This window comes from Globicephala melas, chromosome 8 (genome assembly GCF_963455315.2).
Source record: "Globicephala melas chromosome 8, mGloMel1.2, whole genome shotgun sequence".
Classification (NCBI taxonomy): domain Eukaryota; kingdom Metazoa; phylum Chordata; class Mammalia; order Artiodactyla; family Delphinidae; genus Globicephala; species Globicephala melas.
This window is the reverse complement of record NC_083321.1, coordinates 15,289,480-15,306,868: the sequence shown is the minus strand read 5'-3', so window position 1 is coordinate 15,306,868 and position 17,389 is coordinate 15,289,480. Positions and strand designations below refer to the sequence as shown.

At 56.1% G+C, this 17,389-nt stretch overlaps 1 protein-coding gene across 3 annotated transcripts in view; it reads left to right on the top strand.

The window, feature by feature from the left end:
* The window catches only part of CD82 (CD82 molecule), a 52,056-nt gene extending 36,087 nt beyond the window's left edge, over window positions 1-15,969 (top strand). For all 3 annotated transcript variants that reach the window (XM_030864617.3, XM_030864621.3, XM_030864619.3), the window contains exons 4-9: window positions 1,361-1,485; window positions 1,641-1,715; window positions 10,819-10,920; window positions 14,240-14,446; window positions 14,672-14,755; window positions 15,052-15,969. In XM_030864617.3, the coding sequence (XP_030720477.1) occupies window positions 1,361-1,485; window positions 1,641-1,715; window positions 10,819-10,920; window positions 14,240-14,446; window positions 14,672-14,755; window positions 15,052-15,129 (671 nt within the window). In that variant the 3' untranslated portion in view covers window positions 15,130-15,969. The remainder of the gene's footprint in view (window positions 1-1,360; window positions 1,486-1,640; window positions 1,716-10,818; window positions 10,921-14,239; window positions 14,447-14,671; window positions 14,756-15,051) is intronic.
* The last annotated feature ends 1,420 nt before the right edge of the window (window positions 15,970-17,389 follow it).

Below are 17,389 nucleotides of genomic sequence, written 5' to 3'. Positions count from 1 at the left end.
GCCTGCCGGGGGGCGCGTCCACCCTGGTCCACCTAGCGCGTCACAGCCTCAGGGTAGAGGGGACCCCACGCACCCCACACCGGGGAGCTGGAGAAGGACATGAGCTTCTCCCTGTGTGATCCGTTGGGATTCTTGGGAAATGCTGGTCAAGTGCCCCGATGAAACTTCTGACCTCCACCTACCCCGGGGGCTCTGTCACTGCCCTTAGGCCCCTGTCTCTCTGCCTCAGGCGTGTCGCCTGTCAGACTCCTCTCTCACTCACACTGATCCGTTCTTTCTGACCTTCTTTTTATTTTCCAAACACGCCGAGCTTACTCCTTCCTCAGGCCTTTGCACCTGCTGTTCCCACGGCCTGGAATGCTTTTCCTCAGCTCTTCACTCGGCTGACTGCTTCAATCTCAGCTGAGCGATCATGTCACCTGCTCAGACCAGCCTTCCCCCACCACCCCGGCCCCTCCCTGCCCATGTCCTTGACCTTAGCCGGCTTCAGTAGCTTCCCGACCCTTCACACAGCCAGAAGAGACACTCCTCACCCCATTAGCTTCGTGGCGTGGGGACCTCGGCAGGCTGACGGCTGTGTCCCCAGCAGGTGGCACAGAGCCTGGCATGCGGTGGGCCCCGGGTAAATCTCTGGGGGCTGAGCACATGAATGAGCGTCACGCCTGTGTCCGTACACGTGCCCGTGCTTCAGTGCAGAGTGTGGCGCTGGGGGGTTGCCTGTCTCCAAATCCCAGCTCTGGCCCATGCTGGTGGGCCTCTCTGAGCCTCAGTTTTCTCATCTGTGAGATGGCCGTGCTGGTACCTACTGGGTAGAGTTCTGGCAGAGGGGAGACGGCACATGTGAAGCCCCTGAGGCCTAGGGAGTGGGCAAGGGAGGCCAGCATTTGGTTACGGCCGAGGAGGGAGGCAGGCCCTCAGCGTCTGCGGCCTCAGCGGAACCTGCCAGTCTGGGGTTCTTTCATTCAACAGTTATTCATCCAGCCCTTTGCTGTGCCAGACACAGTTCTGGGGGTGGGGGGTTCAGCAGGGACTAGAGTCCCTGCCTTCGTGCAGCTCGCAGGCTTGTGGAGGCAGCAGACAATGAGCGAGATAGGCCGGTAGAACGAGAGTCTTTTCAATCCTGGTAAGCGCTAAGGAGAAAAACGAAAGCGGGCCGGTTGGGAGGTGGGGATAGGATAGATGGGGGGTGGGGCGCACATCTAGGGGACCAGCTTCCAGAGCTGGTGCAGGAACAGGCTTCCGGCTGGATGGCCGACCCCAGAGCCTGACCCCAAGGCAGGGATTTGGTAGCAGCCCTGCCCCGGTTTTGTACTTAGTACGGGCGAGATAGGCTGAATCGGATGCTCTTGTCCCCCCGCAGAAACCTCGTCCACCTCGCTCAAGGCGGGAGCGTATGTCTTCATTGGCGTGGGCGGCTTCACCATGCTCATGGGCTTCCTGGGCTGCATTGGTGCTGTCAATGAGGTCCGCTGCCTGCTGGGGATGGTGAGTACGGTCCTCCAGCACCGCCCGCCCAGCCCCCCCCATCCCGCCCAGAGGGGCCTGAGTAGAGCCCCGGCCCAGCCTGGGTGAGGGCGTCTGAGGCGCGTAGGACCTGGTAGGAGCCCCCAGCTGACTCTGTGCCTGCTCTGTGTTCCCAGTACTTTGCCTTCGTCCTCCTGATTCTCATCGCCCAGGTGACTGCTGGGGTCTTATTCTACTTCAACATGGGCAAGGTAAGCACCCTCCTCGTCCCCACCCCCTGACCTGGGCTGGACCAGCCACGTGGGGTGGGGGGCAGGGTTGGCCTGGGACGTGGGCTAGACAAGAGGCCTCTTAGTTGTCACAGAGAAACCCATAGGTGGGGAATTTCCTGGTGGTGCAGTGGTTAGGACTCTGCACTTTCACGGCCAGGGGTGCGGGTTCAATCCCTGGTCAGGGAACTAGGATCCCGCAAGCCATGCGTTGCAGCCGAGAAAAGAAAAACCGGGAACCCACAGGTGCCAGGTCAGCCTCCCAGGCTTCCAGCCCCCTGTGGCCACATGGCAGAATGCTAGAGGAGAGGACAGTACAGGTGGGTGGAGGCGCTGCTGGGCCCAGATCTTGGCTCGATCCCACTACTTTCTAGCTGTGTGGCCGTGGGCAAGCTGCTTTCCTCTCTGAGCCTGTTTCACCTTCTGTAAACTGGGGACATTAATAAATTTAACTCTCAGGGTTTCTGTGATGATTCAGTGAGATGATCTTTATCTTAGCAAAACACTTAGCACAGTTCTCGGCACCTCATCCACAGATGAGGCCCAGGGAGGAGACTGTCCATGAAAACATTATTCCCGTGTCAGCGGGAAGACACTCAGCGTTGAGGAATAAAAAATCAGACATGCTGGGGCTTCAGCTCTAAGGACATTTGTTGTTGACTGAACCAGAAGTCAGGTTCGGAAGCTCGGAGGCCCTGGTTCTGGCTGTCTGTTCAGCATCCTCATTGTGACGGCTTTCCTTCATCTTGCCACTCACCTCATGGCCGTGAGATGGCTGCCACAGCAGCAGGTACAACATCTGTGCTGCTGTGGCCTGAAGAAAGGGAGTGGGCTAGTGCCAGCCATGGCCACCCCTTTTATCAGAAAAGCAAGCCTCCCAAAAGTCTCCCCCAGTCTGGGTTATTAACACACCCCTAGCTTCAAGGGAGGCTGAGAAAGTGAGTATCCAGCCTTCAGCCTCTAAAGACAGAGACGTAAGAGAAGAGGGAGCTGGCGATGACTATCGGGCCTGCCAGTCGATTGTGGCTGTCATGGTTATTGTGAAGCACCTACTCCGTGCACGTGGTATTTTCTAGAAGCTTTATACACATTGTCTCGTCCTCCCAGCAGCTCTGCCGTGTAAGTGTTACGTTGATGGGCAGAGAAGCAGATGCCCAGAGAGATGAGTAACAACGACAGCAGCGGTAGTAGTGATGATAACCCCTCATCCCTAATCCCTCTTCGGCACACACCAGATACTGGGCACAGTGTTAGCCACTTTACGTTCCTTCTTTCCCTGAGCCTCACCTCCTCATCCTGCAGGTGAGGGGTGAGGGCACAGAGTGGTCAGTGGCCAGGCCAGGTGAGAGCCCAGGCTCCCTGAGGCCAGTTGGAGTTCACCCACGGCTCAGCTGAGGCTGGGACCCTGCCTTCCTCCAAGGCTACAGTTCTTGTCCACTGACTGGGCTGGCAGAGCCAGCGGCCAGGTGATCTCCTACATTTTACCACTTGAAGGTCAAGTTGCCACAGATCTCTCTTGGAAGGAAGCTGAGAAAACATTACAGCAACATCAACAACTAATGCTTAATAGAATTTAGAACAAGCCTGGCACTAAACGCTTTGCATGTACTGCATTTAATTATTCGTTCCTCACAGCAAGCCTTTGAGGTCACGGGTATGAATACCCTCATTTTCAGATGTGGAAGCTGAGGCACAGAGAGGTTAAGTCACCGGGCCAAAGGTCACACAGCTAGTAAGTGGCAAAGCCAGGATTTGAACCCTGGCAGCCTGGCTTCTGGGTTCATGCTGGTGAAATTTTCATTATAGTGGTTCCTACCTGAATCTGCTTTACTTATGTATAATCCACCCAGCCTGTTTCCCAGGAGAATTGGAGCTGGCTTCCAACATAGGCATAGAGCAACTAAAATCATTATGAGAAAGATCCGAATGCACACTGAGACAGAAGAAGGCCACTGTTCCTGAAGCTAGGGACAGCATGCTCAATAGCAGCTGAGAGCTAACTTGAACACTGAGCTTCCTGGCAGCCAAGGCAAAAGGGGAAATAGCAGTTTAGTAGATGAAAGGAAGTTCGCTTGGTGCCAGACAGAAAGCCAGTGTTTAGGGAAGGGAAACTGCTTTTCCAGTGCAAGCACTATGGGATTAGGTCTTCATTTCCACCCTGTGACACCTGGGGCTTCTCTGGGACCCAGTCACTGGTATATTACAAAGAGAGTGGTTAAGAACTGGGCCCCAGTGAGCCGGTTCCTGTGACTCAGAAGCTGGTCAACATGGCAGGGGTGTCAGTCCTGCCTGAAAAGTCCACCTTTTCACCCCTGCTTCCCCATCTCACAGTAATAAAGACGGTGCCCATCTGTGAGTGCCAACCACGTCCCAGGGGCTGAGCTAGTCACTTGGCGCACGTTTTAGTTTTGAGAGCATTTTCAAGTTTAAGAAACTGAGGCCCAGAAAAACAGTGACTTTGGGCCACGGTCACACCCAGCTCAGATGCATCAGAGCAGAGATTTCCATCTCCATCCCTCCAACCCAAGGCCACGCCTTCCTCTACTCCATGCTCCTCCCCTCGAGCTGGTATAATCTGCCTGGCCGCTGACAGGGAGCCATGCCTTAGAGATGCCCCCCGGCCCCAGAGCAGGGCTCGTTTGGAGAATCAGCTCTCCTGACTCCAGTCCAGGCTGTGTCTGTCGTGGTACCTCACCGTCCCCTCCTGTGCTTCCCCGCAACCCCCAGGCTCCACACCTCACACCTCCCGCCCCCAGCCCCAGCTGGCCTCACCTTGGCCCACCTCCTTTTCTGGAAAGCGGGGAAATTTCCTGGCTTTGCTGGGGAAGTGCTGGCGCCACTCGATCGCCCGAGTTGGAATGAATGATTTATTTTTTCTTTCCTAGCGCATTGTAAATACCAGTGGAAGACTAAACATGCCCTGGTGGTGTTTATTCCTGCAGATGAGGCCCAGCTGGGGAGGTGGGACTTGTGTGAGCCTGAAGGAAGCAGGCTTTCTGGAAGGCGATGGGTCCGATCTTCCTTCTCTCTCCAGGCCTCCTGGGCGGGTGGGAGGGACTGAGCCTCTGGGCTCTCCCTGAGGTGGTCTCCAGGGCCGTTATCTGTCCTTCCTCCCAGCGGCCACTGTTCCCAGGGCAGCAACAGGGGAGGCTGGATGCCTTGGGCAAAGCACAGGCCTTCCAAGCCGTGGGTTCTGTGTCTGTCAATGGAGGAGAATAGACCTCGCTGGCCCCTACCCCTGCCAGGGTTGCAGGGAACCCAGACTGCAAGGCTTGTAGAAAATATAGAGTGGTGGCCCAGGGCCTGGACCCCAGAACCAAACTGCCCATGCTAGAGCCCTGCTCTGACACCCTCGGCAAGTTACTCAGCCTCTCTGTGCCTCAGTTCCCTCCTTTGTCAAATGGCAGTAATCCTACAGGTCTGCTCTATTTATCTGCGATTCCGAAGTCCAAAAAACACTTTGAAAAACAAAAATACCATTTGCAACTCATTTGGTGGCAAAATAGAACCGGAACGGAAATGAGCTTGTTGATGGCCATGGTTTACCCCCTTTAGGTGCCCCTTGGGAAATATGAATGGGAGAGATTGTGGGGAGGCGGGTGACACATAGCTCCCAGCCCTTTCTAAAATCTGAACGTTTCTCAGTGCCAGAGCCCACTGGCCCCAAAGGCCACCTGATAGCGTGGTGGCAAGGCTGGAGAGCGTTGACAGATGGGAAGGGCATAGTGTCCGCCTGGTGCAGAGCAGATGTTTGCTGGCATCGTTGCAAGAGTTTATTATTACTGTCACCATTACTAACTTCACTAATGCCTAGTAAGGGCCCAGTAAATGGCAGCTGTTCCTGTTGTCACCAGTATTAATGTTCGTATTAACAAGGGCTGTGGGAACCAGGATTTAGGTGTGGAGTTAAGATTCCTCTGGCTGTTTCCTCATCTGATCACTATCTAGCCCCTGTTTAGTGGGAAAAGGACAGGTCTGGGATTCAGGGCCCTGTGTCCGGGATTTGAGATGGGGGGGCGCCGCTATTTGCTGTGTGACCTTGAACATGTTACCCAGCCTCTCTGAGCCTCAGGTGACCTCTTGGGCCATTCCCAGCTCTGATACTCTGGGATTCTGACTTGTTCTCTCCAGGCAGTGAAGGGTGGGAGGTCAGTGAGGAAGGAGGTGAACTTGTAACTGTTTCCCAGCATGTGCTGGGAGCTGGGTTTGGTGCACTCATGCAGGCTGCACCACTGACCTGCACGTGTGAGACCACTGAGGCTCTGAAAGGTTATGTCAGGGGCTTGTGCAGGTCTGAGGGCTGAGAGCGTGGAGGGAAGGGGCTCGCAGGGTCTGGGTGGGAGCCAGGGGTTGGGGGTGGTGACCTTGGCTGGGCTGGACTGCTGTGTGCTCCCCAGAGAGGGTGGCCAGCCAGGAGAACTGTGATTCCCTCCCTCCTCCTTCCCTCTCCCACCTAAGAAGCCCAAAGTAGCCAAATAGCCATGCGCATAGGACTGAGTGCACACGTGGTGAAACGTGTTCCTTGAGGACAGTGCCGCTCTGTGAGACATCTGAGATGTCTGTTTCCCTGCGATGGAAGCTTCCTGATCCACTAGCTTGGGTTTCTACTGCCATAGGGAGGCAGCTGGAGCCAGGACAGGGGGAGGCGATGGTGACCTTTCTCTTCCCTTTTGGGAAGGGGGGAAGAAGGCGTCCAGGCTGTCCTTCTGGAAAGGAATGTGGAGAGCAATGGGCGGAGACTCTCAAGCACCTGCGTGCATGGCTCCCATACCTGACTCAGGCCCCACCCTCAGGGAGCCTGTGGGGGCGGGGCCGGGAGCATACGACGTGGTCCTCCTGCTGAAATCTGGGGTAACTGGTTATGTAGATTGCAGCCGGACTCTCAGAAAAGACTTGGATGGTCACTGAAAGTAAACATGCCACCCCCTCCACATTCACCAGGGCAAAGGGTCCTCATTTCTTGCCAGGATCCCAGGATGAAGCCTCAAAGCATTGGCAACACCTTCTGTGGGAAACCGGGGAGGGGACAGGAAGGTGTGGGTCCCTTACATTGCATGGGGGTACCTCATTGTAAGAGGCAATTTGACACATTAGAGCATGGAGAGAGGGCTGAACACCATCCCAAAGGGCCATCAAAGGAGCCTGGAGACTTACCTTGGGGAGGAGGGGGTAAAGGGGGACGTGGGTGAGTCTCAACTATCTGAATGATGTTTGTCCTGGGAGAGAACAATTTGATTTGTTTTCTGTGGTCCCAGCTGGGACTTGGGAGGGAGAGGGAGGATAAAAACTAATGGGTAGAAGTCATTTAGGCTCAACTTAAAATGAATTGCTTGTATCAAGAGCCTCCCCAACCTGCAATGTGCTATTTTGTGTGATACTGAGGTCCCCATCACAGGGAGCATTTAAGCAGAGCGTGGAAAAGTATGGGGAGGATTCTTACGTTTGGTTGATATGTTGGACTCAAAGGTGTCTTCTAATTCTACCTCTCTGAGAAAAGTCACACTACAAGGTGACATAAAAGCACAGCATGGGGTTGGGGGGAAAGAGAGTCATGCCAGAGGATGGAAGGATCTCAGGCCAGGTGGATATGGTGGGTGGCCTGCTGTGATTAGAATCTCAGGGTTCCAGAGCTGCATATGGCAGGTTATGGTCATATCTCGTCTGCTTGCCGGCTGTCTAATCTTGGGAAGTTGTTCTCACTGTCTGAGCCCTGGTTTTGTCTTCTGGGAAGTGGGGAGGATGGTATTGGGCAGAACCAGGACTGGCTTCCTGGGTGTGTACCCCGAGCAGCCACACAGTGTCCCACACTTAGAAGGGTGCCGTGCTTGGTTTGATGTCTTGAAATTCGTAATCACTTTGAAATAAGGAGTCCTGCATTTTCATTTTGCACTGGGTTGTAAATTATGCGGCCATTCCTGGGCAAGACTCTTTATTACATGTGAAAGCAACCCAGAGCTGGCTGCAGGCTCAGCTGGATCCAGGCTTCTGAAGGCTGCCACCAAGACTGTCCCTCTCCAGGCTCAGCCCTGCTCCCCTCCATTGGCTCCCTCCTCAGGCCAGCTATCCCCAGTGGCTCTTGGGGTGGCCACCAACAGCTCAGGCCCTCATCCCACCAGATTAGCAGAAATAGAGGGCCCATGTGTGTGACCTCGGGTCACATGCCCATCCCTAGACCGCTTGCTGTGGTCAGGGTGTGGAAGGCACTAAGTGGCAGCCTGGGTCTTTGCCCATGGCAGCAAGGGGGCAGGGCTTCCCAGCCACATGGAGGGATTGAGGGGTGCTTACTGCTAAGCAAGGGAACTGCTGTTTCAAGAAGGGAGAGTAGCTGTGGGGCAGGCAGAAACCACAGAGAGGTTGCAGCAGGGATGAAGTGAGATGGCGAGTGTCTTCTCACTCTCCCTCCCTGCTCCTTCTTGTCTCAGGAATGGCCTGGTTGCCAGGGTAACTTCCCTGGGCTCCTGACACTGCCTCTTGGGCATTTGCTTCAGCTCCAAGCTGAACCAGCCCCTGCAGCCATGGTCCCCGTGGCCCAGTTGTGTCCCTCAGCCCCATTCTGGGCTGGAGGATGGTTGTGGTGTTTCCATGGAAACCACCCAGCCTCAGTGGAAACCACCCAGCTTCCATGACCTTCTCATTTCTGGGGCCTGAAACAGGGAAGTCTGTGCTGCTGCTGCGGCAACCATGCCGGGTATAAATAGAGCCCAGGTCGGTGGGGGAGGGTGGGTGGGAGGATGTGGGGAGATGGCTGTCTATGCACATGCCTCTGGGGACCCCCTCCTTTCCACGCCTGAGGGATCATCTGCTCACCGGGGAGTCGAGGTGGAGCAGAGACAGTCGGGGCAAAAAGACTGAGATTCTGCAGGCAGACAACCCCCGCTGTGTGACATGGGCAAACCACTGAGCTTCTCTGGGCCCTCCTTAAAACTGCTCTGACCTGCTGCAAGGTACGGACATGTGGTTTAAATGCCGATAGAGCTTAATGGGTAAAAACTTGGGTTCCGGAATCAGAAGAGCCTGGGTCCAAACCCCAGCTCTTCACATGTTGGCTGTGAGTCCTTGGGCAAGTTAATTAACCTCTCTGGGCCTCATTTTCTGCACCTCCCTAATGAGGGAACGAGGTCAGTACCTGGGCCATAGGTCTGCTCAGAGGATTCAAGTGAAATACTGCATTAAAGGTCCTTAGCATGGCGCTGGTAATAGTAAGCATGAGATCAAAGTTAGCTGCAGCTGCTGTGATTACTGACAGGCAAGCTCTGCAAATTGTAGAGCTCCGTGTGCGTGATATCAAAGAAGTATTGATGCTTCGCTAAGAGTTTTATGGAAAGGGAGGGGGCAGAGAGCAGTTCCAGAGGGTGGGGCTGCCTGGGGGTGGGGCTGGTCTCGCAGGGTTGGTGAAGGCCCGCAGCAGCTCGAAGGTCGGTCTGGAGGATGTGGGTTCTCTGAGCGCTGCATTCGTGAGGAGCTGGCGGAAGCCCTGTTCACGGGCTTCTGAGCCAGGCTCTGTAAGCGCCCCCCTGGAGGCACCTGTCCCATCTCCCCAATTCCTCTTTCTCAGCAGCAGAGGACCAGGTGCGGGGCTGTCCCTTCGGTGCCCCTACCCCTCTCGGGCACCTTGCCCCAGGGTTCTGCAGGGACAGCAGATGACCATGACCAGCCTGTCCCTGCTGGGGCACCCGGGGAGGCCCCTGGGCAAAGTCGGCAGGTGGGGCCCGGCCTCTGGGCCGAGGGAAGCGTGTCCGCAGCTCTTAGGCTGGTTTCGGGTTTGCCTCCCTTGCACAGCTGACTTGCTCCTGAAAAGCTGCGGTGGTGAGATCCTCTATTCAGAGCCCCAGTAAGAGGCCTTGGGGGCTGAAGCCCTTTGATCTCTGCACCCCGAGCCTGCCTTCACTGTAAATGACTGTTTTCTCTGGGGGGTTAGTGAAAAGCAGGTGCTTCTCTCTTCCTCCATGGGGGGCCCTGGAGTCCCAGCACAGGCGGGATGCAAACTTTGTGGGGCCCTGGTGTGGGGCAGGTGGCGGGGTTACACACGCATCCCTTACCCGTGCTCGCCACACACTTACTCTGGCCAGGCTGGGTCAGACCCAGTCCCTGCCCCCGCAGAGCTGATGTTCCAGTGGGGGAGAGAGACCATAAATCCTGGAAACAGGGGAGCAGGTAATGACGAGACTATGAAGAAAAATATATCATGCTTCCCCTTGTAGGATAAGGAGGGTCTTGGAGGAGACAGAGAAGGGCTGACATTTTCTGGGTGGTCCAGGAAGGCCTTTCTGAGGAGGTGCCATTTGAGTAGAGCTGTAAAGAAAGTGGAAGAGTCAGCCGCATTCATATTAGGGGAAACAGGGTCCTAGGCGGAGGGGACAGCAAGTGCAAAGGCCCTGAGGCAGGAGTATGCCTCGCACAAAGACAGCAAGACCTGTGTAACTGAAATAGAGGGAGGACAATGAGAGGACACGAAGTCTGGAAAGAGCAGGGCCAAATGGCGTAGGGCCTTGTGGGCTGTTGAGGAGACAGCGGTGTGTCTCCAGAGCGTGGTGAGGGGCCCTGGCGGGTTTTCAGCAGTGACGTGGACAGATTCCCATCTAAAGGGTCATGTGCTGCTGAGTACTGAGGAGACGGTCAGGTGCGAGGGTTTTTTTGTTTTCTTGTTTTTTTTGTGTGGTACGCGGGCCTCTCACTGTTGTGGCCTCTCCCGTTGCGGAGCACAGGCTCCGGACACACAGGCCCAGCGGTCATGGCTCACGGGCCCAGCCGCTCCGCGGCATGTGGGATCTTCCCGGACCGGGGCACGAACCCGTGTCCCCTGCATCGGCAGGCGGACTCTCAGCCACTGCGCTGCCAGGGAAGCCCAGGTGGGAGTTTTTGACCCTGACCACACTGGGCTTAGCATGGTGACCGGGGGAGAAGGTGCCCAGGAAGTACCAGGAAATTGAAAATTGGTTGGAATGGGTGACGAAACCCTTTTGAGCTGTGAGCGTGTCCCCAGTGTTTGGGGGGAGTGGGGGAGAGGCAGCTTAAGCACATATGACCAGAGGTGGGGTGCGGGTTTCGGGGAATCTGACCTCGGTCCTCACTCTCCCCTCTGCAGCTGAAGCAGGAGATGGGCGGCATCGTGACCAAGCTCATTCAGAACTACACGGATGGTCACGAGGACAGCCTTCAGGAGGCCTGGGACTACGTGCAGGCTCAGGTGAGGGGACGTGGGAGACTGGCCTCTGCGTGTCTGTGTGTCTGTGGCTGGTCGTCTGTGGGCCTGGGTGTGCCTGACAGACAGACGATGTTAGCGGTTTGAGTGTCAGTGTGTATCTGTTGGGGGCAGGGCTCCTGAGCCGCCCCGCTTCCTGCCACCCCCAGCATTTCCTCGCCCAGGGGCCCCGGGCGCTGGAGGCTGCTCCAGGGCTGTCCCCAAGTGACCAGAAGCAGGGGTAGCCCTCGACCCTCTCCTCTGAAGCCGGACTGGGGCGTGCTGACAGCTCCCCCTGGAGGTTAAGAAACCGGGTGCCGTGACAATCTGCAGAATGCCTTGAGCATTTTGTAGCATAAGAGAGTTTGGTGGTTATAGCTAAAGGAGAACTTGTCTGGCTAACTAGTTCTCTGGAAAGTTATGTGGTTACCGGGCCAGCTGTTTGCAATCAGCTGGTTAGCAGTTCAGAATCCTTGTATTTTACCATAAAGGTTAGAAAGCTTAAGTTTTTCAATAATGGTTGTCAGCTAAAATGCACAGCCCCAAGGAATCCCCTTGTTTCCATTTTGCTTCTAGTTTAATTGGGAATGAAAGTTAACGTTTATTGACAGCTTCCATATCTATGAAAATGATTCTATGATTTGCTGATATAATAAAGTATGTTGTCAGATTTCTTACTACTGATTAGCCTTAAATTCCTAAAATAAAAATATTTGATCAAAAAAAAAAAAAGAAACTGGGTGCCAGAGCTGAGATGCTGACGCAGGTCCGAGTGGAGGCTGCCTTTGGGGAGGAGCCGCGGGAACCTTCAGGGGTGAAAGGCATGTTCTATTCAAATCTTGGTCCAGGTGGTGGTTATGCCAATATGGGTGGCAAAGTTCATCAAGCTGAATTTGTACACTTTGGTGTGTGTGTGTGTGTGTTCCACCTCAAAGCGAAAGAGAGAGACTGGCTGGCTGACTGACTGACTGACTGACTGCTTGATAGAATGACTGACTGACTAACAGAATGACTGATTGGCTGACTGACTAACAAGCAGACTGACTGACAGAATGACTGACAAACCGGCTGAATGACTAACAGAATGACTGACCGATTGTCTAAATGAATGAATGACCGACTGATGGATGAAACAACTGACAACTGACTGACTGACTGACTGGGTTCCCAGCCTGCCTCGATGATGGACCAATCAGCACACACACAAAGCGCCCTCAGTGATGGGACCCCAGCTGCCCCGCTTTGGTGGTCCCAGATGTGTGCCCTTGGCCAGGAGCCGCCCTCTCCATGCTGCAGCTCCCCCTCTGTCACAGAGGGCCCTGCAGACAACAGTCACTTAGGACCTGCCGGCACTGCCTGCCGGCTGCCTTTGGGGAGACCTGTGGGATATGAGGGGCAGGGACAGGACAGCACGAGAAAGCCTGACACCAGGAGAGCGTGGAGACTAGAGATGGGTCTCTGTCCCGGCAACATGGGCATGTCCATCATCTGAGCTGGGAAGAAGGGAGGGTGACACATTCTAGCCTGCGTGCTTCACAGAGTTTTGGTGACACAGGGGGCCTGTGTCATCTGGAGGGCTCCAGGAGCACAGGGAGACTTTTTTCATGCCCCCTTTGGTTTGATCCACAGTGGCTGAGACCCTCTGCTAAGATTAGAGGGAGCGGGGTGTCCCAGGGTGAACAAGTGTTACCCTTCAAGGAGCCTGGGGACAGAGGCGGGTCCCTGGGGAGGTGATGAGCACCCCGTCATGGGAGGTGGTGGACTGACTTGGGGATTCCTGCAGTTTGCAGGGCCTCTAGGTGATTTGACTGTCAGATGCTGCTTGGGATGGTGGTAAGAAAACAGAGGGTGAGTCAGGCTCCCAGGGCTGAAATACAAAACTCAGCTACTTCCTGGCCAGGCCTTCTCTGAGCCTGTTTCCTCATGTATAAAATGGGACTGTTGACCCATGCTTACGTGAGATGAGTTTATAAAGCCCGAGGCACTTATCATGTGGCATGTGGGTGGTGATGTTTAATCATCACGCACAACCCCTGAGACACCGGGGGCGTCAGCGCAGGGGCTCCTGGTGAGCGGGGCTTTGCCTGGTGCAGTCGAAGGACCAAGGCAAGCTGCCTCATTTTGCTTGGGTGTGGGAGGGCCTGTGGGTGCCCCTCAGAGGTCTGAGGTGCCAGCCTTTCTTGCTGGAGAGGAGGCAGCCAGGCACCTGCAACATAAAGAATAAATCCTAGACTAGAAACTGCCTGGAGCCGGAGAACGCCTGAGCGAGCCTGGCACGCCCTCTGCTGGCCACCGCGCTGCTGGTCAGGCACTTCCCACCCGAGATAGGAAGGAAGCAGGTGGGGAAGCGACCTCGCGCTGGGCAAGGTGTCACACAGCTCTCCCATGCTAGCCCTTCAGCCTCCCGGGGGCCCTAGCAGAGTGGCTGTCATCACCCCATTCTCCGGTGAGGAAATCGGGGCTCAGAGAAGTGCAGCGGCTTGCCTGTGCACAGGGTAGGGCCAGAAATGGAAAGGACCCTCCCCCGACTCTGCTCTGCCTTCCCGGGCATTTCCCGGCACAGGCTTAGTCCCTGAGGTCCCAGTCCTGTCGGGAATTCAAGCCCACATGTGATCTGAAGCCTCTCGGGGTCCCCTTCATGAGCTCCCAGAAAGACTCTTTGCCTCAGGAACTAGAGCATTTTCTCCTCTAAAAAGGCAGATGTACCGTGTTTCCCCTTTCACTCTGGCAACCAGGAAGCTCAGAGCCAAACCTCAGCTGCAGCATGTTCTCAGAGCCGAAAAGTGGAACTGGCCTTACCCGGGCGATTACCGTGCTCTCCAACCTGAGCTGGATGCCTTGCCTGCCTCGTCTCATTTAGTCCTTATAACAGACCAAGTTAGGAACCTTCGTTCCCTCCATTTTGCAGACGGGGAAGTTGAGGTCAGCACTTTGATCAGAGTTGAGTAGCTGGTAGGTGGCAGAAATGGGATTTGAACCCGGTAGCCTGACTCCAGCCCCCAAACTCTTAGCCGTGTGCCGTCTGCCCGCCTCACGTCCCGTATACCTTGACCATCTTCTTCCAACTTGACCGTCCCTCCTGCTCTGCTGTATATTTTTGCTGATTTTGTTTCCTCCTGTTTTCATCGTTTATGGTGTATCCCGAGAGCCCCTTTAAATCCCTTGTGGCTCACAAATGCCAAAGTGAAGCGTAAACTCTAATCCTGGTGGATTGGCCGAGACCGGGCTTGGGGGCAGCTGGAAGGGGCAGATCTGAGCTCCTGTCCGGGAAGACCCCAGCTGCGTGGGCGATGGACTCGAACAGCCTGTCCCCTCCTCTGCCCAGGTGAAGTGCTGCGGCTGGGCCAGCTTCTACAACTGGACAGAAAACGCCGAGCTCATGAATCGCATCAACATCACCTACCCCTGTTCCTGCAAGAACAAGAGCGAGGACAGCAGCAGCATTTCGCCGCAGACGGGCTTCTGCGAGGCCCCCGTTGGCAATGGGACCCAGAGCAGCAACAACCCCGACGAGTGGCCTGTGTACAAGGAGGTGCGTGGACGGCTGTCGGGTAGGGCTGGGCTCGGTGCACAGTGGGTTCAGACCCTCAGTCCCCCTGGCTCGCTCATCTATGTATTCATCAATGTCTCCGTTCAAGGAACACCCAGACCCCTCTCTGCTGGCCCTCCAGGCTGGGGGTGGCCCCTCCTGGTGATTCTGAGTGATGGGGTGAAGTGGCCCATCGTGGGGTGACGTGGCTGTGTTCTCCACTTGTAGGGCTGCATGGAGAAGGTGCAGGCCTGGCTGCAGGAGAACCTGGGCATCATCCTTGGCGTGTGTGTGGGCGTCGCTGTCATCGAGGTCTGGGTCCCATCCCCTCCAACCCTCCCCATGCTGCCCTCCCAGGTCGTCCCTGCTCTGCAGGCCTCCAGTGCGGGGAGGGGCGGGTTGAGGCTCTTCAGCTTCTAGAGGCCCTGCGGCTAGCGTGGCCTGACCGCTGCCCCTCGCCGGCCCCTCTGCCGCCTGAATCACAGGCTGGTCCTGAGGCTCTAGTTGAGGATCAGCTTCATCCAGGTCAAGTCCCGTGTGTTGACCTGGGGCCTCTGGGGACCTGGGCAGCCCGGCCTGACTCTGACTCTCGCCTTCTCCCTCGACAGCTTCTGGGGATGCTCCTCTCCATATCCTTGTGCCGGCACATCCATTCCGAAGACTACAGCAAGGTCCCCAAGTACTGAAGTGGCCGCTGTCCCCACCTCCCTGCCTGTCCCCCAACCTCAGGGCTCCTAGGGGTCTCCCTGGCTCCCCCTCCAGGCCTGCCTCCCACCTCACTGCTAAGACCCCTTGTCCGTCCTGTGCTGGCTGGAAGTGGGGGGCGTCCTGGGGCCTGGACCCCTCTCCTTTGCTTTTCTGCCGCCAGCCTTAAGCCCCAGCTCTTCTGTGGCTCCTCCGCTCACTGTCTGCCAGGGTTGTCTTAGCAACTCCGAGAAGACGCTCCCTGCACAGGTGGGCTGGGTTTCTACCTGCCTTGGGGGCTGTGTATATTGCACGGGAGGAAGTGTATTAAAAACTTGGGGGCGGGGTGGATAAGGCGCCCTGGGCTGTCGGATGACTGCCCACTGCGTGGGTCAACTTTGTTTCCACTACTTTGTTTCTACTGTCCTCGGTTTTCACATTTTCGTTGAGGTGGGAGGGGGGGCTTTACCTGACATGAGGAGAGCACCCCTTCCCCAGCCTGAGCCAGCCCCACCCGGGCAGCTCAGATCAGTCTGGGCCGTGCTGTGGGAGCGGTGCCTAAGTGAGCTGGGCTGGAGCGGGACTGCCTGGGCCAGAGGGTCTGGACTGGCCCTGGGCCGCCTAGGGAATCAGACGGGTGAACCCTCCGGGTGTGGCACAGAGCTGGCCCTGCATTCTCCAGGACCCTGAGCTGTCCAGGGAAGCTAGAGGATGCTTTTTCCTGTCCTCTGTCCCCTGGGGACTGGGTGGGTAAGGCTGTGCCTTGTAGGGGAGTGGGGAGGGGCCCTGTGTACAGTTCTGTAAAACATAGATGACTGATTATTAAAGAGATTTGTAACGATCCAGCCGGCCACGGTGGGGATGCTGCTTCCCCGGGTTGGGGGAGGACCGCAGGGGAGAGGTAATGTTAACAGAGTGGCTGGGTCTGCAGGAGAGCGTTGTGGGCGCCTGACTGCTGTCTCCAGGGCCGGGGGCCCTTTGGGGGCATCTCTGGTCCCCTGTTCAAGCTGGAGCCATGAGAAGTGTGACGCCTGCCTCTTGTCCATTTGCATGGCTGCCGGCGTGGCTGGAGTTGGATTTGTGTGTTCAAACAGGTGTAGATGGTACCCCTAGGTTCCGGCCTCCGAGACCAGGGTACAGGTGCCCCTGGGCTGGCCGCGGGGGTGCATCAGTGAAGCCACAGAATGAACTCCGCCTCTTTCTAGAGCATCTGTTTTTCACAAAGGAAGGAAACGTTTTCATATTAAAGAAATGTGATGGAGTAAGATGTGCAGAGTTCAGGAGGTTTTTAAAGACGCAAGATGAGACTTTAAAGGAAGCTCTTACTTGTGCACAGGGGTGAGCCCCACACACCCCCTGCCCAGCATCACAAAGCCCAGAGGAGGTGTTCAGATGCTCTGCCATCATGGCGGCTTTAGGACATATGAGGAGGAAGTTCCCTGGGGTGGAGGGGGCGGTGTGGTGGGTGGGGAAGGCTGGGAGAATGGCCAGTCTAGGGTGGCACTTGTTCTGCCATTTCCTCCTCTCCAACTTCTCCGGGACGGGGCCCTGGAGGCAGAGGAAGGGGCCGGTGGGGGACTTGCCTCCCTGAAGCGGGGCGAGAAGGGTAGTGGAGGTGTTTCAGCAGGACCCACCAGGTGGCGCTGCCGCCCCAGCCTTGGAGCTGGTGGAACCCAGAGTTGTTGTCAGGTCACTCCAGGTGCTTCACCAGCTCCAGGCCTGTGGGTCTCTCAGTCGGGTGGGTTGGTTACAGTGCAGATTCCAGGGCTCAGCAGATCTGGGCTGGGGAGAAGGAAACTGCATCTTTAGCAGCCCTCCAAGGTAATTCCTGAATCAAGTTGCTTTAGTTTCTCAGGCTCTGAAAAGATGTTAGCTACAGATGCTCCCCAAAGAGAGACGGGCTGGAGGGTGGACCTGGGAAAGAGCCCTTGTCTGTACAGGAAGGAGGGAGGGGTGCACCTTAGAGACAGTCTAATTCTTGATCTGAATCCAGTTAATTTCTTGCAAGAGGCTTTCTGCTGCTAAAATCCAGGGCAAACCCGCTTTCGGGCCTGTGGGAGGTGCCGGGCACAGCCCTGGGCTGAAAAAACCTTCAACTCCAAGGGGCTGTTCGCCGCAGTCAGGGACTCTCCCTGGAGCTCTTCCCAAGCTCAGAGGGCTGAGGGCTCTGAGTGAAGCTGTCCCAGCTTATTTCGTGTATAATCTGCCTCGTTCCACAAAGGAAGTGCATCTAATAAAATATAAAAACTTAGAGAAAAGTAA